The sequence below is a fragment of the Phycodurus eques genome, chromosome 4 (assembly GCF_024500275.1).
Source record: "Phycodurus eques isolate BA_2022a chromosome 4, UOR_Pequ_1.1, whole genome shotgun sequence".
In the NCBI taxonomy this organism is placed as follows: Eukaryota; Metazoa; Chordata; class Actinopteri; order Syngnathiformes; family Syngnathidae; genus Phycodurus; species Phycodurus eques.
The window spans coordinates 4,116,273-4,140,398 of record NC_084528.1 but is presented as its reverse complement, the minus strand read 5'-3'; the positions used below and the strand labels follow the sequence as shown (position 1 = coordinate 4,140,398).

At 41.8% G+C, this 24,126-nt stretch overlaps 1 protein-coding gene across 3 annotated transcripts; it reads right to left on the bottom strand.

Moving 5' to 3' along the window:
* Positions 1–5,104: 5,104 nt before the first annotated feature.
* Positions 5,105–24,057, bottom strand: LOC133401126 (uncharacterized). 3 transcript variants are annotated; one of them, XM_061673685.1, is made up of 8 exons: positions 23,889–24,057; positions 22,863–22,979; positions 16,701–17,343; positions 16,272–16,408; positions 15,789–15,958; positions 14,392–14,529; positions 13,205–13,431; positions 5,105–8,494 (listed from the first exon to the last, which is right to left on the bottom strand). In XM_061673685.1, exons 4-8 carry the CDS (start codon positions 16,394–16,396, stop codon positions 7,298–7,300), a joined length of 1,857 nt encoding a protein of 618 aa, XP_061529669.1. In that variant the 5' UTR covers positions 16,397–16,408; positions 16,701–17,343; positions 22,863–22,979; positions 23,889–24,057; the 3' UTR covers positions 5,105–7,297. The 3 variants fall into 3 exon arrangements, with proteins under 3 accessions (XP_061529669.1, XP_061529670.1, XP_061529671.1); XM_061673686.1 differs by having other exon boundaries at positions 23,944–24,057; XM_061673687.1 differs by lacking the exon at positions 16,272–16,408.
* Between the last annotated feature and the right edge of the window lie 69 nt (positions 24,058–24,126).

Below are 24,126 nucleotides of genomic sequence, written 5' to 3'. Positions count from 1 at the left end.
CGTTCCCCCCCCCCCCCCCCTTCTTCTTTGCTGGCAATTTAACGGCATCGGGAAACCATTACTGCCCTCTTATGGCTTGAAGAGTTCACGACTGGTTCCAAAACATTCAGTCAAGTTTATCCCCACTGCCCCCGCGACTCGACCTCGGATAAGCGGCAGAAAATGGATGGATGGCATATACAAATATTAAGAAATTGAGTTTTCTTAAAGCAATGTGAATCCATTGGACCAACGAGGACCTTAAACTTGATTTATCATTTGCTCAAATATATGTCTATCTCAATAGGAAAACTATTCTTTAGGATTTTTTTTTTTTTTTTAAAAAAGGCAATAATTGTCAAATTCCTGCTCAGGTGCCACAAAGCAAGGAAATGAACCTCCAACCGCCCCAACAGTACTCACAAAAAGTTTGTGATGTTCAGATGCAGCCCGCCACATCATTTTATGTGGCCCACGAAAGCAAATCATGCTCGTCAATTTCCGTGATTTTTGCTCAAATCTGTACCCAAATTGTCATAATAAACAATAATGTTCATGTTGCATTTTTCTGTTACTAAACCCATTGCATTTTTCTGTTACTAAACCCTTCTACAGTAGCATAAACAATACTTGAACAAACAATTATTCTTGTCTTCTGATTTCACAACTAGTTCTCCCCCAATTTGTTGTGTAATGGTAGTAATATGTTTTGGTGATAAACATTTATATGGTTTCACTGGTCTAGTGGCCCTCTGAGGGAAACCATAACTATAATGCGGCCCGAGGAAAGAAAGAAGAAAAAAAAAAGTTTGACACCCCTGATCTACTCTATTAACCTTTGAATACACATGCCCAACTTTATGTTTCAGAACTCGTGCACAACTTCCTGTTCTCTAACAAGGCATTAAATGCCTAAATACAATTAAAAAAAAAAAAATTAAATGCATTTTTGAGCCATCAATTGACAAATGCATGTCTTTGTTCTATTACAAATGGTATTGAAACATCATGCTGTTCTCATGATTCCATTCCAAGATGATATTCTCAAATTTCACTCTGAAGCCCAATATCCCTAACTTTTGATGAATAGTGTATAATTGATTGTGTATTATCCAAGTAAATCATTACGCAGATTTAATTTCATACAGACACAGATCAGGGGTTATACAGAAACAGATCAGATGTTATACAGCTTGTTTTTCCTCTAAATCCACTACAACAGCAGCTTACAACTTCATAACATTGCAATTTGAAAGTTATATTACAAGTACTCGCACTGGAATATGCATAATTAGCAATGTAGTTACATTGCAGCACAATACATCATACAATCCAGGAACAGCTAATTTAAAATTCTGACCATTCAGTTATAGTGCTACTGTACAGTGATAGTATTTAGCATGTAATGTATTTGTATAAATAATCACACAAAAACCTTTAGAATGACTGCAACGGCAAAAATACAAAGTTCAGTTTTATTCATGAGCACTTCACATTTTTTCACTGAACAGATAAGGAAATTGTATGCAACAGTAAAAAGCCCATTATGACCACACAGACAGGCCAGTAGCACAGCTGCCTTTCCCAAGATAGCTGCTCACGATGACAAAAACTTTATATCACATCATATAGCAGGTGCTTTCATGGTCAGTTGCAATACCACACGCACCACACGCACACGTCAAAGGGAATGGATAGGAGGTTTCCAATGCGAGAATAAGGTTTGTCACTAAAAGATACATGCACATTAAACCAAAACTATGAGTTTTCCCTTAAATTTCAGCCAGATGAACAACCAACAGGTCTACAATCAGATGCTGCGGTGTTTGCTTCGTTCAATTGCTCAAGAAGAGGCCAGCGTATTGGCTGGGCATTTCGTGACTGCTTCACAATTACAACCCCAATTCCAATGAAGTTGGGACGTTGTGTGAAACAAATAAAAACAGAATACAATGATTTGCAAATCATGTTCAACCTATATTTCATTGAATACACTACAGAGACAAGATATTTATAATGTTCAAACTGATCAACTTGATTGTTTTTAGCAAATAATCATTAACTTAGAATTTTATGGCTGCAACACTGTTCCAAAAAAGCTGGGACAGAGTCATGTTTACCACTGTGTTACATCACCTTTTCTTTTCAAAACATTCAATAAACGTTTGGGAACTGAGGACACTAATCGTTGAAACTTTGTAGGTGGAATTCTTCCCCATTCTTGCTTGATGTACAGCTTCAGCTGTTCAACAGTCCGGGGTCTCAGTTGTCGTATTTTACGCTTCATAATGAACCACACATTTTCAATGGGAGACAGGTCTGGACTGCAAGCAGGCCAGTCTAGTACCCGCACTCTTTTACTACGAAGCCACGCTATTGCCACACACTTGCAGAATGTGGTTTGGCATTGTCTTGCTGAAATAAGCAGGGGCGTCCATGAAAAAGACATTGCTTGGATGGCAGCATGTTTCTCCAAAACCTGTATGCACCTTTCAGCATTAATGGTGCCTTCACAGATGTGAAAGTTACCCATGCCATTGGCACTAACACAGCCCCATACCATCACAGATGCTGGCTTTTGATCGTTGCGTCCATAACAGTCTGGATGGTTCTTTTCCTCTTTGGCCCGGAGGACACGACATCTACAATTTCCAAAAACAATTTGAAATGTGGACTCGTTGGACCACAGAACACTTTTCCACTTTGCATCAGTCCATCTTAGATGAGCTCGGGCCCAGAGAAGCCGGCGGCGTTTCTGGGTGTTGTTGATAAATGGCTTTTGCTTTGCATAGTAGAGTTTCAAGTTGCACTTACGGATGTAGCGCCGAACTATATTTACTGACGTTGGTTTTCTGAAGTGTTCCTGAGCCCATGTGGTGATATCCTTTAAACACTGATGTCGTTTTTTGATGCAGTGCCGCCTGAGGGATCGAAGGTCACAGGCATTCAATGTTGCTTTTTGGCTTTGCCGCGTATATGCAGTGATTTCTCCAGATTCTCTGAACCGTTTGATGATGATATGGACCATAGGTGATGGAATCCCTAAATTCCTTGCAATTATACCTTGAGGAACATCATCCTTAAACTGTTGGACTATTTTCTCACGCACTTGTTCACAAAGAGGTGAAGCTTGCCCCATCTTTGCTTGTGAATGACTGAGCAATTCAGGGAAGCTCCTTATGTACCCAATCATGGCACCCACCTGTTCCCAATTAGCCTGTTCACCTATGGGATGTTCCAAACAGGTGTTTGATGAGCATTCCTCAACTTTCTCAGTCTTTTTTGCCACCTGTCCCAGCTTTTTTGGAATGTGTTGCAGCAATAAAATTCTAAGCTAATTTTAGCTAGTGCTAAAAACAAAGTTGATCAGTTTGAACATTAAATATATTTGTAGTGTATTCAATTAAATATAGGTTGAACATGATTCGCAAATCATTGTATTCTGTTTTTATTTGTGTTTAACACAATATCCCAACTTCATTGGAATTGGGGTTGAACAACACGCCTGATCACAATGTCCTGAGCAAACATTGGTTACTGGCCCACAAGAACGTCACAGTGCTGGAGCAACCTCCCAGTATGCTCAAGGTGGTCATAAAGGGGACTCCTTTTGAAAACATGAATGACATTGCGATGGCCATGATGACTTATCTGCAGAGCATCCAGGAGTGCAGGTGTGGCAGAGAAAGCTGGAAAAGTGCATTAGACTCCAGGGGGATTTCACGTGGAGAAAATTGTTGGTACCCCTCTGTTAATAAAGGAAAAACCCACAGTGGTCACAGAAATAGCTTGAATCTGACATAAGTAATCCATCCATCCATTTTCTGAGCCGCTTCTCCTCACTCGGGTCGCGGGCGTGCTGGAGCCTATCCCAGCCGTCATCGGGCAGGAGGCGGGGTACACCCTGAACTGGTTGCCAGCCAATCGCAGGACATAAATAATAATAAATTTTAAAAAATAATGAAAATGATCCAATGAAAATCAGACATTGCTTTTGAATTGTGGTTTAACAGTATTATTTTAAAAAACAAACTGATGAAACAGGTCTGGACAAAAATGATGGTACCCGTAACGTAATATGTTGCACAACCTTTTGAGGCAATCACTGCACTCAAATGATTTTTCTAACTTTTGAATTATACTTTTGCACCTCTCAGCAGGTATTCTGGCCCAATCTTCATGAACAAACCTCTACAGTTGTCTCAGGTTTTAAAGGTGCTTTCTCAAGACGCCATGTTTCAGCTCCTTCCACAGATGTTCAATAAGATTTAGATCAGGGCTCATGGAAATCCCCCTCAGAATAGGTTTTGCTCTTAGCCATTCTTGGGTGTTTTTAGCTGTGTGTTTTTGGTCATTATGCTGTTGCAAGACCGATGACTGAGACCAAGCTTTCTGACACTGGGCAGATTTCTCACGAGAATACCTTGATGGTCTTGAGATTTAATTGTGTCCTACACAGATTATGCCAGAAAAGCAGACCCAGAACACAACAGAGCATCCTCCATGTTTCACAGTAGGGACAGTGTTCTTTTCTTGGTCTGATTATTTTTTTGCATCTGTGAACATAGAGCTGATGTACCTTGGCAAAAAGTTCTAGTTTTGTCTTGTGTGTCCATTGGACATTCTCCCAGAAGCTTTGTGGCTTGTCAGCATGCAGTTTGGCAAATTCCAGTCTCACATTTTTACGATATATTTTCAACAGTGGCGTCTTCCTTGGTCATCTCGCATGTAATCCACTGGCTCAAACAACAATGGATGGTGCGATCTAACACTGATGCACCTTGACCTTGGAGTTCGCCTTTAATTTCTTTGGAGGTTGTTGTAGGCTCTTTTGTTACTATTCCCATATAATCTGTCTCTTCAATTTGTCATCAATTTTCCTCCTGTGGTCACACCCAGGGAGGTTGGCTGCAGCCCTGTGGATCTGAAATTTCTGAATAATATGTCCAACTGTAGTCACAGGAACAAGCTGCTTGGCAATGGTCTTATAGCTTTTAACTTTAATGTGCTTGTCTATAATTTTGTTGCTTATCTCCTGAGACAATGCTTTCCTTCGCTTCCTCTGGTCAATGTTTAGGGTGGTACACACAATGTCACGAAACACAACAGTGATTACTTGTCACCCTTTTTTTTTTTTTTTTTTTTTTTAATAGGCCGACTGACCGATTGAAAGTGTGAAGACACCTTTGATGTTAATTAGAGGACAGCACTTGTTTGAACCTCTCCCTATGGTCAAATTATTTTCAATCTTTTCTAGGGTTACCATCATTTTTCCAGGCCTGTTTCATGAATTGGATTTTTAAAATAATTCTGTTGAACCACAATTAAAAGAAATGTCTGATTTTCATTAGTGAATTTTCATAAAATGTGTATTATTATTCTTTTTGTCAGATTCAAGTTATTTCTGTGCCCAGTGTGGGTTTTTCTTTCATTACCAGCGGTGTCCCAACAATTTTGTCCATGAGTAGTTCCAGGGAGAAAACTTGCAGTTTGGTTTGAAATATATCTTTTGTAACACAACATATGTGGTACTAACATCTCAATACTAGTGAGGAGACGGCTTAAAGTAAAAGAGCAGAAAACGTAGTATGATTTTTTTGTAGGTACAAAAAAAAATTTTGATAGTACATGGAAGCACCTGAAATCATTATTTGATATAGTGTGATTGTTCACTATATCCAATTAATAGATAATTATATTGCTCAAATTATTTTTACTGTACATCTATATAAAAACATCATAATATATAAGTGTATACAAGAACATAAAATATCATACAGCAATATCCAGTGTTGGTCTTTTAAATACACTCACTGGCCAAAAGATTTCGTACACCTGCATCATCTAATGTGAGTCAGTTCAGGAGCTGTATCAAAGATTTTGCCTTTACAAAGATAATAAAACTGCATGTCAAAGTTTTTTTTTTGTTTTTTTTTTTAATGATGGACCTTACAGTTACAAGGTTTCTTCCCTTCACTGTCGGGCCTATGGTAGCTACAGAACCATCTCTTACGATGCTTTGCTGTAAACTCGAATACAAACAATTTTAAACATTCCATCATATTTTTACTGTATTCTAATAATGCTCTTTATTATTAATTACATATTGCATTACAGTGGTACCTCGAGATATGAGTGACCCAACTTCCGAGTTTTGAGATGTGAGTCGTCGACTGGCCAAGTTTTTGCGTTGACTAGCGAGCCCAAACTTGAAAAACGAGTGCTCCATGGCAGCAGGAGGCTCCACTCACTTAACAAGCAGCACTTTGGCTGATATAATTAGTAAATATTCTCCCAAAAAAAAGGCTTCAAAGCTATACATTGTCACTACTAGCTCGAGTTTATTTGTAAACTAACAAAGAGAAATGAAATATAAATAAATAATATAAATATAAAACAGAGAGAATAACATGTATTTGCACCAACCACGGCCTCTAGCATACGATGGAAAACACCACAGCCACATGGGCTAACAATTAACATAATACAATAATGCCAGCCAGATGACAAGACTTTTGGCTTGATTACTCTTCATAAAACCAGTTAATATCTTTAAATTCTCTTCTATTATGTATTTTATGTCTATATTTTACAAATATACTGCCACCTGGTCTTTTTAAAAACATTTCTAAAAATTGTGGTGTCTTTTGGAGGACTGGAATGGATTGATTGTATTTCCATTCATTTTAATGGCGAAATAAGTTTTGAGATGAGTTTTTGAGATAAGAGCATGGTCACAGAACGAATGCAACTAGTATCTCAAGGTACCACTATTTATTAATCAAACAAATTAATACTATATTAATATTACAAAAAATATTTATAAAGGGGCATGGTGAGTTAGTGATTAGCACATCTACCCCAGAGTTCTGAAGTTTGAACTTTGAATCTCAACTCTGGCCTTCTTGTGGGGCATTTGCATGTCCTCCCCACTTGTGTGGGTTTTCCCATAGTTCTCTGGCTACCTCCCACATTCCCAAAGAAATTTGGTTTAGTTGAAGACTAAATTGTCCATAGGCGTGAATGCGGTTGTGAATGGTTGTGTGACGTGCGATTGGCTAGGACCAGTCCAGGGTGTACCAATTGTTTCACCTAAAGTTAGCGGAGATAGGCTCCAGTTCACCTGTGACCCTAATGAGGACAAGCGGTATAGAAAATTAATGGCTGGATAAGTAAAGAGGATTTTTCGAGACAGCTCCCGACGTGGAACTCATTAGCTGCTGTGGGTGTACTGTATATAATTATGGTCTCCTTGATATTAAATCTTAATATCGTAAACAGTGAATCTGTAAACATGTTGAGCCATGGATCAGGTTTGTTAGCGCTTGAGAAGGATTCTAGGACTGCTCCTTGTTTTAACTGTTGAGGTAGTAGATTTGATCTGCCTAAGACGTTTTGTAGAGCCCTTGGATGTTACAGAATAGCTACCATCCTTTGTTGAGTCAGCAGTCCAGCCCTCGGAAGAGTCAATTGCAGCACATTGGGAATCGTCAACGGAGCAGCTGCTGGCTGGTGAAATAAACGTAACAATGTCTTTGCTAGCACCTTTTTTATTTCCCTTTGGACTGTGTTTGGCAGAAAGAGTCGCTGGTGGTTTGTTATATACGTTTGGTGATGTCACTGAGTTGATTAGAGCTTTAGGAACAGAAGGTTGTCCTGAATCTCTGATAGCAGTCCTGGAAACAGTAATCCTGGGAATTGTTTTGGAGCTCGGAGCTGACCCAACTGTCAGGTTCCTCTGTAGCTCTTTTTCTCTCACACTTCTGCACACAATCTCACTGACTGGAGCAAGGTCAGATTTATGTTTGACCTCAAGAGTAGTGATGCTTGCCGATGAACCAAACTTTCCAACATTAACTTTATGTATGGCCTCAGTAACATAACTGTCCCTTACTATTTTCAGCTCTCCAATACGCGCGTTTTTTGTAAGCTCTGCATCAAGGCTACCAGTGTTTCTTACCTTATGGACAGCATGTTCCCCTTGGACATCTTCCTTACAGTTAGCATCAGTCTCGTTGTTACAGTAATCACTTTCCAGTTGAACATCCCCATTGGATTGTTGTGTCCTGCACTTCTTGAATGGATTGTCGGTAGAAAAATGATTAAGAGGAGTTGCATTTGCATCTGGTGGGAGGCCTCTCCTTCTTCTAGACAATCTCACAACCCCAGGGGTCTCGTTGAGCTGTCTGGTGGCTACGTTAGTAGTCAATGGCATTTGAGCTGGTGCCCTGCTTGGATTTCTTCCTGAGTTCTGAAGACCTCTAAGAGTCTTGGGGTTACTGTAGAACTTACAAACTGTTAGGCATTGATTGTGAGGCAGCTGGTGGTTGCTGTGTTGGGAGAGGTGAATTCGCTTGACTACTTCTGATTGGCTTTGGGAGTGGCCTCTTAGTTTACAGGTATTGTTGGGCCTTGGGAATTGCTGGCTGCCACCATCCACTGTTTTAGGCTTCAAAGTTGAAACCGATCTGGCAAAGGAGTTGCTATGTTCAGAAACTCTGGCAACCTTGGTGACCTGGAACACAGAAAGGTCTTTTAAACAGTAATATCGGATATGGTTTACTTGAAAATAGGGTTGCAAAAGTCCAGGAATTTTCAAATTTGGAAATTTTCCATTGGAATTACTGTGACTAATCCAGGAATTTACTAACTTGAAATTTGGCTCTTAATGGGGAACTCAAATATAGTTGGGAAAAACAGATTTTAGCATAATTCTGAATAAAACAACCAGATTTCTAGTGTACAGTGTGTAGAAGAACAGTAGATGCTTGACTTACAAGTCGGGGTTGAACTGATAAGTAGACGAGTCGACTTCACTACTCTGCATAATTTTTTAAAGCTTAGAGTAGACTAATTGTTGATCACGTGTTTTTAGCATCCTTTCAATCGGCTAATTTACAGAGGACTTTAAACTTGCCCGTCTGCTGCCATCGCTGGACTACAGTATAATGGTTCTGTAGAGCAGCGAAATGTCCAGCGACACAGTATTCATACATTTGCGCTGGTCACAGAGTATGAAAATAAGCTGGTTGTGGAAGAGACTAGCTGTTAGCCACTCTAGCTTCAGCGATTCAGATTGTTGCTGAGGATGAAAATATTCAGAAGCAGGGCAACAGCGCAAAGTGAAGCTCCATCGTCGTCGCCAAAATATTATGTCCAATCAAGGAAGGGCAACATCTGTGTATTGAGAACTTTATTCATCATTCAAATTGTAGGATATAACACACACCAACATTGCAACACTTGTGTCGCTTTACGACACAAAGCCACACTGGTCCACTAAAGTGAGGTTCTACTCTGCAGTTGAAATTTAAATTTGACATACCATGATACTTCTTTTCCTTTCGGCTTGTCCCGTTAGGGGTCGCCACAGCGTGTCATCCTTTTCCATGTAAGCCTATCTCCTGCATCTTCCTCTCTAACACCAACTGCCCTCATGCCTTCCCTCACTACATCAACCTTCTCTTTGGTCTTCCGCGAGCCCTCTTGCCTGGCAGCTCCATCCTCATCACCCTTCTATCAATATACTCACCATTTCTCCAACCTGCTTGGACACGTTTCTTAACTTCCTTATCACACTCACCATTGCTCTGGACTGTTGGCCCCAAGTATTTAAAGTCCTCCACCCTATCGCTTCTCCCTGTAGCCTCACACTTCCCCCTCAGCCCCTTTCATTCACGCACATATATTCTGTCTTACTTCGGCTAATCTTCATTCCTCTCCTTTCCAGTGCATGCCTCCATCAATGTCATCTGCAAACATCATGGTCCACGGTGATTCCAGACTAACCTCATTTGTCAGCCTATCCATCACCACTTCAAACAGGAAAGGGCTCAGGGCTGATCCCTGATGCAGTCCCAGCTCCACTTTAAATGCCTCTGTCACACCTACAGCACACCTCACCACTGTTCTGCTGCTCTCATACATGTCCTGTATTATTCTAAACATACTTCTCTGTCACTCCAGACTTCCGCATGCAGTACCACAATTCCTCTCTGGGTACTCTGTCATAGGCTTTCTCTAGATCCACAAAGACACAATGTACCTCCTTCTGACCTTCTCTGTACTTTTCCGTCAACATCCTCAAGGCAAATAATACATCTGTGATACTCTTTCTAGGCATGGAACCATACTGTTGCTCACAAATACTCACTTCTGTCCTTAGTCTAGCCTCCACTACTCTTTCCCATAACTTGGTGTCGACTTTATTCCTCTATAGTTCTCATAGCTCCGCACATCACCAGTGTTCTTAAAAATGGGCACCAGCACACTTTTCCTCCATTCCTCAGGCATCTTCTCACGCGCTAGAATTTTGTTGAACAAGCTGGTCAAAAACTCCACAGCCACCTCTCCTAGATGCTTTCATACCTCCACAGGAATGTCATCAGGACCAACTGCCTTTCCATTTTTCATCCTCTTTAATGCCTATCGAACTCCCCCCTTACTAATCATTGCCACTTTCCGGTCCACCACACTTGGCTTCTCTATTCTTCCTTCTCTCTCATTTTCCTCATTCATCAACTCCTCAAAGTATTCTTTCCATCTATCCAGCACACTACTGGCACCAGTAAACACATTTCCATCTCTATCCTTAATCACCCTAACCTGCTGCACATCGCATCTCTAGACCTCTGTCTCCTTCTTTAGTGTCCAACCTGCCATACATGTCGTCATATGCCTGTTGTTTGGTCTTTGCCACCTGTAGCTTCGCCCTATGTCGCATCTCAATGTATTCCTTTCGCCTCTCCTCGGTCCTCTCAGTGTCCCACTTCTTCTTAGCTAACCTTTTTCCTTGTATGATTTCCTGTACTGTGAGGTTCCACCACCAAGTCTCCTCCTCTCCTTTCCTGCCAGAAGATACACCAAGTACTCTCCCTGCCTGTCTCTCTGATCACCTTGGCTGTAGTGGTCCAGTCTTCTGGAAGATCCTCCTGTCCACCAAGAGCCTGTCTCAGCTCTTCCCAAAAAGCCGTACAACACTCTTCCTTTCTCAGCTTCCACCACATGGTTCTCTGCTCTGCCTTTGTCTTTTTAATCTTCCTCACCACCACCAGAGTCATCTTTCATACCACCATCCTATGCAGTCTAGCCACTCCCTCCCCTACCACTACCTTACAGTCAGTAACCTTCAGATTACATTGTCTGCACCAGATGTAATCCACCTTTGTGCTTCTACCTCCTCTCTCGTAGGTCATGTGTATGTTCCTGCCTTTTCTGCAAAAAAGATTTTCACTACAGCCATTCCCATCCTTTTAGCAAAGTCTACCACCATCTGTCGCGCCGAGTTCCTTTGCTGGATGCCGTACTTACCCATGACTTCTTCATCACCCCCGTTTCCTTCACCAACATGTCCATTACAATCTGCACCAATCACAACTCTCCCTCTGTCTGGAATGCTCAGAATTACTTCGTCTCCTTCCAGAATTTCTCTTTCACCTCTAGGTTACATCCTACCTGTGGGGCATAGCCGCTAATCACATTATACATAACACCCTCAATTTCAAGTTTCAGCCTCATCACTCGATCTGATACTCTTTTCACCTCCAAGACATTCTTAGGTAACTCTTCTTTTAAAATAACCCCTACTCCATTTCTCTTACCATCTACACCATGGTAAAATAATGTAAACGGTGTGCCTAAACTTCTAGCCTTTTCTGCCTTTCCACCTGATCTCCTGGACACACAATATATCAACCTTTCTCCTAATCATCATGTCAACCAACTCATGAGATTTTCCTGTCATAGTCCCAACATTCAATGTCCCCACAATTGTAGGCTCTGTGCTTTCCTCTTCTCTTTCTGCCTAAGAAACCACTTTCCACCTCTCCTTCGTCTTTGACCCACAGTAGCTGAATTTCCACTGGCGCCCTGCAGGTTAACGGTGCCGGCGTCGTTAACCCGGACCACAACCGATCCGGAATGGAAAGTTTACATACCATGATACACTATATAAAAAAACAATTAATTTGGATTACCACAATTATTTATATTTCCTAAATGCCAGAATAATTAAAGATTTTAAGACAATTTTTCATGACTTTTTTTTTTTTTTTTTTAGTACTGTACTGACATGACCTGAAAGACCATTCTGCCAGAAAGAAGCCGTTATTAGAAACAAGAGAAGTCCTATATTCTGGACAAACTAAAACTGAAATGTTCGGCCAAAATGAGCATCGTTACAAAAGAGGGAAAGCTTGCCTAAACAGAGAACACCATCCTAACAGTGAAATACAAGAGTGGTAGCATCATGTTGCTGAGGGAGGGATTGGTGCACTACACAAAATGGATGACATCAGGAGGAAAGAACATTACATGGAAATACTGAAGCAACATCTCAAGAAATTAGCCAGGAAGTTAAAGCTTGGGAGTCAATTGGTCTTCCAAATGGACAATGACCCGAAGCATACTGCCAAACTGGTTGCAAAGTGGCTTAAGGATAGAAGTCAATGTTTTAGAATGATCATCGCAATCCCGTGATTTCAATCCTATTGAAAATTTATGGTCAGACCTGAAAAGGCATGTGCAAGCAAGGCGGCCTACAAACTTGGTGCAGTTACACCAGTTCTGTCAGGAGGAATGAGCCAAAATTCCTACCAAGTACTGTGAGAAGCTTCTGGAAGGATATCCAAAACGTTTGACCCAAGTCATACAGTTTAAAGGCAATGGTGACAAACACTACTGAAATGTATGTCAATTTCTGATTTTGAAGAAAGTTATGAAAAATTTTCTTTAAATTTAAAAATCCACTCACCATTCTGGAATTTGAGTCTGATTTAATGTCAGAGAGAAAAAAAGTATCTTTTATATAGTGTATGTAAACATCTGATTTTAATGACAGATGGATGGACTTGCTGATATAAAAATAGTTGGGCCTCGGAATTGTCTGCCCACTCACCAAGTGTAAAATTATACAACCAAGTGAATCTTTTGTTTGCAGTCTTTTTCTGAAAATGCGTGTGAGCGAGCCATTCTTCATTTTGAAAATTGTGTCTTAAAAAATTCTCACATAGGCACTTGGGAGAATTAATTCCCCACCAGTGGTGTACGGTCTAATTTAGATAAGTCAAAAGATGATTAGGCCAATGACTACTAATAAGTGTGCAAGGCACCTGTCTTTTCCTCCCTCCAATCTGTTGGGCCACAACAAATCACGATTTGGCAGCCCCGTCCCATCACAATAATCTCGACATCTTCCAGAAACAGAAATGAAAGGAAATGAATAGACCTTTTTATTCTTCCGGAGCTGTATGGAGAAGTGCCTAGGTCTCAGGTGGTGTTTTGGAACTTCCTCTCTCCTGTCAGCCTCCATACATTCATTCTTTATCCGCCGCCCCTCCTCCTCCTTCCTCTCTCTGTCCCTTCTCCTTTGTGCCCGGGCAGTTAGATGGCAGATGGAACTGCCCTCTGCAGAGTCAGAGCCTCCAAGGTTCAGTGACCTACAGCCTGGCTGCACTGCAGGACAACATACACAAAGACAAAATACGTTCATGTCAGCAAGATAGTTATTAACCCCTAAATATTGATGAGGATTTTTTTGTTTTTAATAACACCAGCATGATACCTGGTGTGCCTGCCCATAAATCAAGTGTGAAGCTAAACAACCAAGTAAGTCTTTTGTTGACTGCCTATTCCTGAAAAATGTGTCCGCGAGTGAACTATTATTCATTTTAAGAATTGTGTCGTCACAAAAAACCTCCCCAACATAGTTTATCAGTCGTTCTCCCCTGCTGTCTTAAACACTAACCCCCTAGGAGTAAAAACCCAGATGAACTAACTCCCCCTCAGTAGCGCTGTGAGGGAAATATAAGATAATACAATTACAAACCGTATGGTAGACATTTCTATAGCACACGTACACCTCTATCTGCCGCGATCGCTCGCCATGTCACGTGAGCATTGTTTTTTTTTTTGTTTTTTTTTAAACACACACACACCCAGGGCGTGTCTTGTTAAAAAAACTAAACCTAAGTACTTTAAGCCATGCTCTATATTGTGGATTTTCACCCATCACGGGTGGGTCAGGAATGTATCCCCTAGGACAAATGGGGGTTCACTGTATTGACTAAGTCCCACAAACAGTATTATCAAATTTAAAATGTATTCAACAGCCCTATACAGGTATTAATGATTTTGCTGTACAGTATATCAGAAAGCATCACAGGAGTAGGTAGATGTCAGTGACATAATATATTTGACAAAATCTACTGATAAGTCTTGAATATGCATTGTCATTTTTCTTATTTCTCACTGCTTAAGAAATTAATATAAGGTGGAAGTAAGGTAAACTTTTTATATTATTTAATTCTCAAAGCATTTTTCTGCCCCTTTTTTTTGCACTTAATTAAATTTAAACATTGCAATCACATATGAAACCACTGTATCCAGACAGTCATAGAGAATGTAGAAGAGCACCTGTTTGTGTGACTCTATTGTTCCTGTCAATGACAGTCTTTGGACTGCTGGAAAGGCTGGAATTAAAATGTCGATTGGTGACTACTTCCTTCTCTCGTCCACTCAAGAAGGCCATGTTTCTTGGCAACGCTGCTGAACCTGACGTCACAGATAAAAATCACCTATTTAGTTGTGTCTGTGACAGTGCATCGCCGTGACCTGCGCGAGAATGATTAGATGCAAAAATACAGAGAAGTTGCTAAAACCTCAGACTTTGGCTGTGTTCACGAATTTTGGTACTTTGGTCCAAACCAAAGCACAACACGTACTCAAAGTGTGTTTTACATTCCACAATTGGTCCTGGTTCACTTAGCACCCAATTAATTTTTACAATTTTGCCTGATATACAGTACGGACATGCATAAATTCATAGCCAAAATGGACAGCATCTGCGAGGCATTGTGTGATGAAACTCAAACTTTCGAAACAACAATGCTGTCTATACTGTCAGGAGAGAAACCGCAAAGAGGGACGGTTCCCACAAGGAATTCCAATCTTGGAACTTTGATACGATATCCAAGACAGCAATACTTTACACGTTTTCAAAAAAAATAATAATAATAAAATAAAAAAATAAAAAATAAATAAAATAAAAACGAACACAGAATACACAACGTACAGTACAGGAAATCCTCGATTTACGAACGAGTTCCGTTCCTACGCTGACGACGTAACACGAATTTCCGCGCAAGTCAGATTTCACAGTTGAAGTTGAAATTTACGGCGAAATACGTGTTACGGGTATTGTCCCACGTGAATGTGACAGCAAGCTCAGTGTGTGTGTGGACGTGTGCGTCGATATGTGAGTGAGACGGGACTGCGAAGGAGGAAGGAGTGCGCGCCGATGCGAGTGTGTATAGTAGCAAGTGTAGTGACAGGGAAGAGTAGTGATTAGCGGAGGATCCGTTGACGTTGAATGTGCAGAGGAGCTAATAAACGCATTAAAGCAGCAAATCGGTGCTTCGTGCCTTTATTGTTGCCGCCACCCAACTCAGCTGTGCAACGAGAGAAGGGAGTTAACCCCTGCGTCTCCCGACCACGGTCAGGTGACCGCAGCATGAAAGGTTAACACTTCATATAAAGAAACTAAAATACATTAAAATAAAAAAACTAAGATCCTGTACTGACCATTACTGCTGAGTGTGTGGAAAAAAGGAGGGCAATAAAGGCAAAGATACTCCCGCCGCACAAACACTATGCACTAGCTAAACAGAAACATTATGGTGCTGGGACAAAATGGCGGACGAGGCACAGGCGTCGTAAAGTCGAAACGTCGTAGGTCGAGTACGTCGTAACTCGAGGACTTCCTGTATCTAAATGAATTCAGCTTGTGTCATTGATGAAATGAAATTAATTACCCCTTAGGCAGAGAAAGGATAAGAAGTCCTCAGTTTTGGGTCGACGTCTGGTTAGACTGCTGACTACTGCTAGGTTGTGGCTGTGCCTACACTGTGGTGATGATGTCAATGGTGGACCAGGAGAACTGGGTGGTGACTGGGCAAACTTTCTTTGCGCTTGCAGCCTTGGCCTACACAAACACACAAAAAAGACAAATCAGAATTTAGTTTTTTTTTTTTTTTTTTTTTTTTAAACTTCCACCTTGAGGCATAATGTAATTGTGCTACATCTGTCCTGAGGTCGGCCTGACCATAACACTCTTTCGAACTCTGACACATGATAATGACAGTTGACACCATTGCAAAAACAACTTTGTTTGTCCATCACTCCTTAGATTCTTAATGAAGTGTCCCTGCCTCTCAAAAAAAAAAAAAAAAAAAAAAAAAAAAAAAAACCTAACGTCCGTTGCCAAGTCACAAGGGTGAATAACAAGAGGAGCTGACCTCCTGCCATGTAGGGTCATCCTTGTCGCAAAGGAGGCTGACAGGGTGGCGCTGTGGGCATGACTGGAAGGACCAGCTCCAGCTTGAGCTGCCTGACAGCGAGGACGGACACTGGCCGGTGCCATTCACTAGGGAACCTAAGCAAACATGCTGAAATTTTAGTACCTGAACAAGATTATCCAGAGAATGAATGTTCATCCACAATGCCTAAACAGGATGACAAAATAATATTTTGGCATTATGCTTTATTTTGCATTGATTACTGTCATATCACAAAATGTAATAACTATTGTGTAGATAGTAGATTATACTAAATGTATCCATTTTCAGAGCTTGGCTGTAAAATGACCTGACACTGATTTATTTTACCATAGTTAGATTCTACCGAGATATAGAGACTGAGCAAGGAAATTGAAGTGTGGTACTAACCCTTGATCCCTTTGGGACAGCGTGACGTCCGATTCCTGGTCGGTACAGGAGTCCTCAGGAGTGCCCGTACATTCTTGGGTGGCATCATATTTTTAACTCTGTGCTTGTGCTGGGTTGTCTGTGGTTTTGTAGTGTTTGTATATTTAGAGGTTGACATTAATGGCGGATTTGGCATTTTTTGTGACCGTAGTGTCCTGGTCGAAACTGAATTATTGTGTGAATGTTCTTGGAAACCGGTGTGCTGCACAGTTTTTTCTCGAGACCTTTTAGGTTGCGTGTGAATCCTCCGTTCTATATGATTACTTTTACTTTTGCGTGAATATGTATCCTGAGATAAGTTTGTTTTTTGCACTTTGTTAGTGCGATCACGATGATGTTTTGACTTAACTTTAGTGTTTTGGAGACTGTGTGTTTTTTTCTGCATATTCTGTAGTCTGTGCGAGACTCTTTGTTGCTGGGGCTTTTGACTTGACTTTTGTCGTTCATGTGAAAGTGCAGCTTTTGCAACATGCTTGTGTTTCTGCCCATATACAGGTAAGTGACCATGTGTAGCACGGCGTGTGTCTCTGAATTCCCTGAGGGAGAGGAAAAGAACTTTGCGCACAAGACGTTCTTCACACCAGGGCATTCCATCACTGATGTCCTGCAGAACCAAATACATACATAAGCATCAGTGGGAGTTATTCTACAACAATTACATACAACATGACTGAAGATAAGCCAGACTCGTCATACACAGTGCCGTGAAAAAGTATATGGCCCCTTCATGATTTTTTTTTGCATATTTATCACACTTACCACCACCTGTGGGAGGGGCCATAGGGGTCGGGTGCAGTGCGAGCTGGGCGGTGGCCGAAAGCGGGGACCTTGGCGATCCGATCCCCGGCTACAGAAGCTGGCTCTAGGGACGTGGAATGTCACCTCTCTGGCAGGGAAGGAGCCCGAGCTGGTGTGTGAGATCGAGAAGTTCCGACTAGATATAGTCGGACTCGCCTCCAAGCACAGCTTGGGCTCTGGTACTAGTCCTCTCGAGAGGGGTTGGACTCTCTTCCACTCTGGAGTTGCCCACGGTGAGAGGCGCCGAGCAGGTGTGGGTATACTTATTGCTCCCCGGCTCGGCGCCTGTACGTTGGGGTTCACCCCGGTGGACGAGAGGGTAGCCTTCCTCCGCCTTCGGGTGAGAGGGGGGGGTTCCTGACTGTTGTTTGTCCCTATGCACCAAACAGCAGTTCAGAGTACCCACCCTTTTTGGAGTCCTTTGAGGGGGTGCTGGAGAGCGCTCCCGCTGGGGACTCCATCGTTCTGCTGGGGCACTTCAATGCTCACGTGGGCAATGACAGTGAGACCTGGACCTCGTCACGGATTGTCCATAACGAACACCATGTTCAAGCATAAGGGTGTCCACACGTGCACTTGGCACCAGGACACCCGAGGTTGTCATCGGACTTGCGGGCGCATGTCTTGGACACTTGGGTAAAGAGAGGGGCGGAGCTGTCAACTGATCACCACCTGGTGGTGAGTTGGCTCCGATGGTGGGGGAAGATGCCGGTCCAACGTGGCAGGCCCAAACATATTGTGAGGGTCTGCTGGGAACGTCTGGCGGAATCCCCTGTCAGAAGGAGCCTACCTCCGACAGAACTTTGCTCATGTTCCGGGTTCTCTGAGGCAGGCTCTCCTATCTCTGGGGTTGAGGTCAACGAGGTGGTTAAAAAGCTCCTCGGTGGCAAGGCCCCGGGGGTGGATGAGATGCGCCCGGAGTTCCTCAAGGCTCTTGATGTTGTAGGGCTGTCCTGGTTGACAAGTCTCTGCAACATCGCGTTTCCGGTGAGGGTTGGACTCCGCCAAGGCTGCCCTTTGTCACCGATTCTGTTTACAACTTTTATGGACAGAATTTCTAGGCGCAGCAGAGGCGTAGAGGGGGTCCATTTTGGTGGCCTCAGTATTGCATCTCTGCTTTTTGCTGATGATGTGGTTCTGTTGGCTTCATCAAGCCGTGGCCTCCAACTCTCACTGGAGCAGTTCGCAGCCGAGTCTGAAGCAGCTAGGATGAGAATCAGCACCTCCAAATCTGAGACCATGGTCCTCAGTCGGAAAAGGGTGGCGTGCCCTCTCCAGGTCGGGGATGAGATCCTGCCCCAAGTGGAGGAGTTCAAGTATCTTGGGGTCTTGTTCACGAGTGAGGGAAGAATGGAACGGGAGATCGACAGGCGGATCGGTGCAGCGTCTACAGTGATGCAGCCTTTGTATCGATCCGTTGTGGTAAAGAAGGAGCTAAGCCGAAAAGCGAAGCTCTCAATTTACCGGTCGATCTACGTTCCTACCCTCACCTATGGTCACGAGCTGTGGGTCGTGACCGAAAGAACAAGATCCAGCATACAAGCGGCCAAAATGAGTTTTCTCCTCAGGGTTCCGGGCTCTCCCTTAGATATAGGGTGAGAAGCTCGCTCATCCGGAAGGATCTCAGAGTAGAGCGAGCCGCTGCTCGTTCACATCGAGAGGAACCAGGTGAGGTGTTCCGGGCACGCCCACCGGGAGGAGAACCCGGGGACGGCCCAGGACACGCTGGAGAGACTACGTCTTCCGGCTGGCCTGGGAACGCCTCGGGATCCCCCCGGAAGAGCTGAATTAAGTGGCTGGGGAAAGGCAAGTCTGGGCTTCCCTGCTAAACCTACTCCCCCCCGCGACCCGACCTCGGATAAGCGGTAGAAAATGGATGGGGATAGATGGATGGATGGATGGATCACACTTACTCTCAATGTTTCAGGTCATCAAAGCAATTTCCTAGCAAAGACAACCCAAGTAAATGTAAATTAAAGTAATAATCCAATTTAAGATAAAAATAAATACCGGTAACTGAAATCAAGCATTTGCCATAACTCGGTGGGATGAGTCTTTTGCATCACTGGGAAGGAATCTCGACCCACTCTTCTTCACAGAATTGTTTTTACTCAGTCACATTAGACGTTTTTCGAGCATGAACTTCTCGTTTAAGGTCATACCATAGCATCTCAGTTGCATTAACTCAGGACTTGGCCAATCCAAAACCTTCCTTTCGTCTTTTTTTTTTTTTTTCTTTCACCCCCCGGAGGTTGCCATTGAGAGGTGGACCTGCTGGTATGCACGAACTGATGGCCAGCCGCAGGAATGCTTTTAAGGCAGATGACAGAATTACCGTAATTTCTCCTGTATAATGCACCACCCCCCCCCCCAAAGTTGATCTCAAAATTCTGGAAAACCCTTCTACCCATGTATAAAGCATTTTTACAATGCATGATTTTGCTTCTACCCATATGACCAAAACTAAGTGTCTGTATGTTGTTAGGTTTTTTTTCAAATAATTATTCTGAAGTGAAACACTATTTAAATGCATAATACTTTTTTTATTTACTTGCTCTTATTTAGAAAATTCACAGCCCTACTTTTATTTAGTAAATAAGAAAACACAGAGTTGTGCTCATGTCTTTGATTACCCAAGCAGAATTTGTAAGATGTGCACAATTCTTTGAAGAAAACATGGAAGGCCAGGCAAAACATTTAATTTTATTTTAATGGGATTCAAATTAGATGGTCAACCATTTCAGAAAAGCATTATCATTAAACAAAACATAGCCATAAAGAAATTAATGAATGAATGTTCAGTCATATTTAAAAAATAATAATAATTGACAAATTCTGCCAGGGTATGTAAACTTATGAGCACAACTGTACATATATGCAATAGGCTTCACACAATCAGGAATTTTGGGGCCGATCAGCGAGTTTAAAAAAACAATAACCGATAACCGATCCAATCACAAGATGGAGGAATGTGTCCATTTAAATGATCTGTTCATTTACTGTATATACTTGTGTACTTAATCCATCCATCCATTTTCTGAGCCGCTTCTCCTCACTAGGGTCGCGGGCGTGCTGGAGCCTACCCCAGCTATCATCGGGCAGGAGGCGGGGTACAACTGAACTGGTTGCCAGGAAATCGCAGGGCACATACAAACAAACCATTCGCACTCACCTTCACACCTACGGGCAATTTAGAGTGTTCAATTAACGTGCATGTTTTTGGGATGTGGGAGGAAACCGGAGTGCCCAGAGGAGAACATGCAAACGCCACACAGGCGGGGCCGGGGATTGAACCCCACTCCTCAGAACTGTGAGGCTAACGCTCTAACCAGTCGTCCACCGTGCCGCCCTTGTGTACTTAATTGCTAAAAAAATTATATTTACAATAAATAATGTATCTTTGTTCCTCTATTTATCCCAGTGAGGCATAGTGACAGACAGAACAAATTAACCGTCTTCTATTAGATGGCAGGAAGTAAATACAGGAATTAATATTTCTACTTTTTGTGACATTTTTGTTTGTTGGTTTGCCGTGAGATTTTTCAATTGTAAAATATGTTCCTTGGCTCCATAAAGGTTGGACATCACTGCTCTAGTCAGATCGTGTATTCTAATCAGTCAGGTCAAACCAACATTACAACGGTGACAGAAATAATGGGTGCTAACTTACTGTAATTAAATTACTTTATTGTAATTAAATTACTTCACCCACACCGAAACTTTCCAGCATGATTCGACAGAATGGAGGCATGTTTATGTACAACCGTTAGCACTAGCTTGCTAGGCTACATAACGTTTTTGTTGCCTGCTATCGTATTAAAGGTATGTGAACATACGGAGTAAATGTCTTTTGCGGAGCCGATCAATGACGTCATTGATCGGATCGGTGAATTATGACATTAAAGCCGATCATCATAAAATGCTAAGTCTTCTTCTTATCGGCCGATACCGATAAGGCCGATAAAATCGGTGCAATGTCTAATATGCAGTCATACGTACCCCTGCCATTTTGGAATGAAAGTGTAGGATACACCTTTTTTATACCCACTAGGTGGTGGCGCCATATGAGAATGAAAGTGTACACCTCTCTTGTAACCTCTAGGGGGCGGTGGCATATTGGAATGAAAGTGTACAGCTTTTTCATAACTTCTAGCTGGCGGCATACATTTATCAAATGGGAAAGATTATTTCCCTTTTTCCTCCTATACCCACGTATAAAGCGCACCGTTGACTTTTGACAATTTTTGGGGGGAGGGGGAAATGCATATTATACACAAGTAATTACAGTAATTGTATCATTATTCAAAAAACAGGAAAGTGGTAAATACTTTTTTTGGGCACTGTGGTGTGAAACAGCCTTTATTAGTTGCTAATCACTCTAATAGTCCCCAAAAACTTAAGAGTAGGTTGTTCTATTTCACTGAAATATTCAGTTAATAATGTTTATGAACACTGTCCTTGGGGAAACACCAAACTGCTCATGGGCACAAAGTCTAATCACATTGTTTTTTAATCTGTTATAATCCACTACTTTTGGTCATCAAAAAGTGAAAAAAAAAAAATGCTCTCTTTTATGTCGTGTATTTCTAAATACCTGAAAACAAAATCAGAAAATGTTCAATGTTTGTCTCATATTTACCTTGTGATGTCACACCCAAATTTTTTTTTAGTTACAGTAAAAATAAAGGAATTTGTCTCACTGTTTTTATTTATATTTTGGAGGGTGTGATTACAGCAGAGTGTAAAGTGAATTTCCACTTGGTAATTAATAATTTATGTATTTATTTATTTTAAATCATCTTGCGCTATGGCTGTACATGTCACCTTATTAACCAAAAACCTTCACATTCTGACACTCTTATTGATTACTTGTAGGACTTAAAACAGATGACTTATATTAGGTCATGCGGACAAATTTCTGTTACCCATTCTTACTCACTGTGATGGAAACAGCCAATTTTAACAAAAATACAGAGTCCATCGACAGTTCAGCGGGCGACTACTTTGTATCATACTGAGAATTCAGATTTACTACACTCATTTAGCTAAATAATGGAACCAAAATATGATAAACACCTATCAGTAGGATGTAAATAGTTCCATGGCACACTACTGCAAACTGCAACCACAATATTAAGATTGTGCATAATAACTCTTGAGTGTCATTTAAAATGGAGAATTATCTCCAGACTTGTAGCGTTCTTGACTTGATTAGACCATACATGTGTACCTAATGTTGGTGGTGGTGAGTGTAACAGGTGTGTTCTTCTACATCCAGTAAACAAGCATTTGTTTATAGAAATATACAGTATACATTTTGCTCACATATTTTTTTTTGATGATATTCCGTTTGGGTCTGTCTGTACTCATCTTGCAGAGTTGACATGAATGGCAGATGCTTCTTCTGCTTTGCTTACTGAGCAGGTGTGGAAATCTTGTGTCCTGACAAAAGAAAAACAATTAGTCTTGCACTCTTGATTTGTTGACATACAATTAATATATGACTCCCCTTCAGCTTTTAAAGTAAAAGTGATGGACTTTTTAAGGAACATTTATTTTAAGACTTCATGTTTTTTAATCTGTGTAGAAGATTAGATCAGGATTCAGTTAAATATGTGAAAATTCATTGAAAAAGTGCACAGACTCTCTCAATGAATAGAAAACATGGTTTTGAACAGAGCACATTTTGTGAAGAATTTAAGTGCTGTTTTTATAGTATGTCAATACGAGTTTGTTTGTACATTTGGCTCTTTTACATCAACTTATTATTTGTGAGTGGAAATGAACGTTCGAAATAACACGTCCGCAGAGGGTTGGAAATGTGACAGAAAATGTGTTACTGTAATTCGGACATCAATTTAGATCACTACTACTCTTGTTCATCATTGAGATAGCCTTCAGTCATAATAAATAAAGATCAACAAGAGCTTGCTTTTATTGATTACAGTGGCATTTGGCAGCCACATCGCGTTCACTATAAACGACGTTAGCAACTACATGTTAATGAAACACCGCGCACTTAAACTGATCCGACTGGACGTCCAACGATAGGCCTCATACATTAGTGTGTCACAATCAATCAATGCAATTGGTTACTTTTGTCAGTTCTATTCCACTTGCATGACGATAAAGTCACGAGATAAGCAGCGACTCGCGGTCTGCTTTCTCACTAATTCACCATTCTATCAATCGACGTGTGGATGTCGATTTACAAGTCGAGCAGTCTTAGAAAGCGAGCTGATAAGGGAGATGTATTCAACATTGGGGCGGACGCGAACGGTACACAGTAATGTGGCCAGAGAGTCGTTCAACAAAGCAGGGCTGAAACAATGGGCCAAACAAATCACCCACCTCCAACAACGGGGTAACCGGCCTAGCGGTGCTACATCACGAGCCCTGCGCCCACCTGGGTTGGTAGCGGTAGCATACGGACCCCTCACGGGCGAACCTGGAACAAGACACACGAGAGCCCCCACCGAGTGCGGCTCGTCCGCGTGAAGGTTCCGCACGCACACGGCCCGGCATCGTGCGCATAGGAAAGCCGAGTCTCTTCCGGTCTCCTTAATGGGCGTGGCCTCCTCTCTGCCTC

Excerpts from the sequence above, each read along its gene's own strand:
- LOC133401126 (XM_061673685.1), bottom strand. The coding sequence starts at position 16,396 with ATGGCACCGGCCAGTGTCCGTCCTCGCTGTCAGGCAGCTCAAGCTGGA. Across the intron at positions 15,959-16,271 it reads ATGACCCTACATGGCAGGAG|GCCAAGGCTGCAAGCGCAAA; the intron begins GTCAGCTCCTCT and ends GTGTTTGTGTAG. Across the intron at positions 14,530-15,788 it reads ATCCTTTCTCTGCCTAAGGG|GTTCAGCAGCGTTGCCAAGA; the intron begins GTAATTAATTTC and ends CTGTGACGTCAG.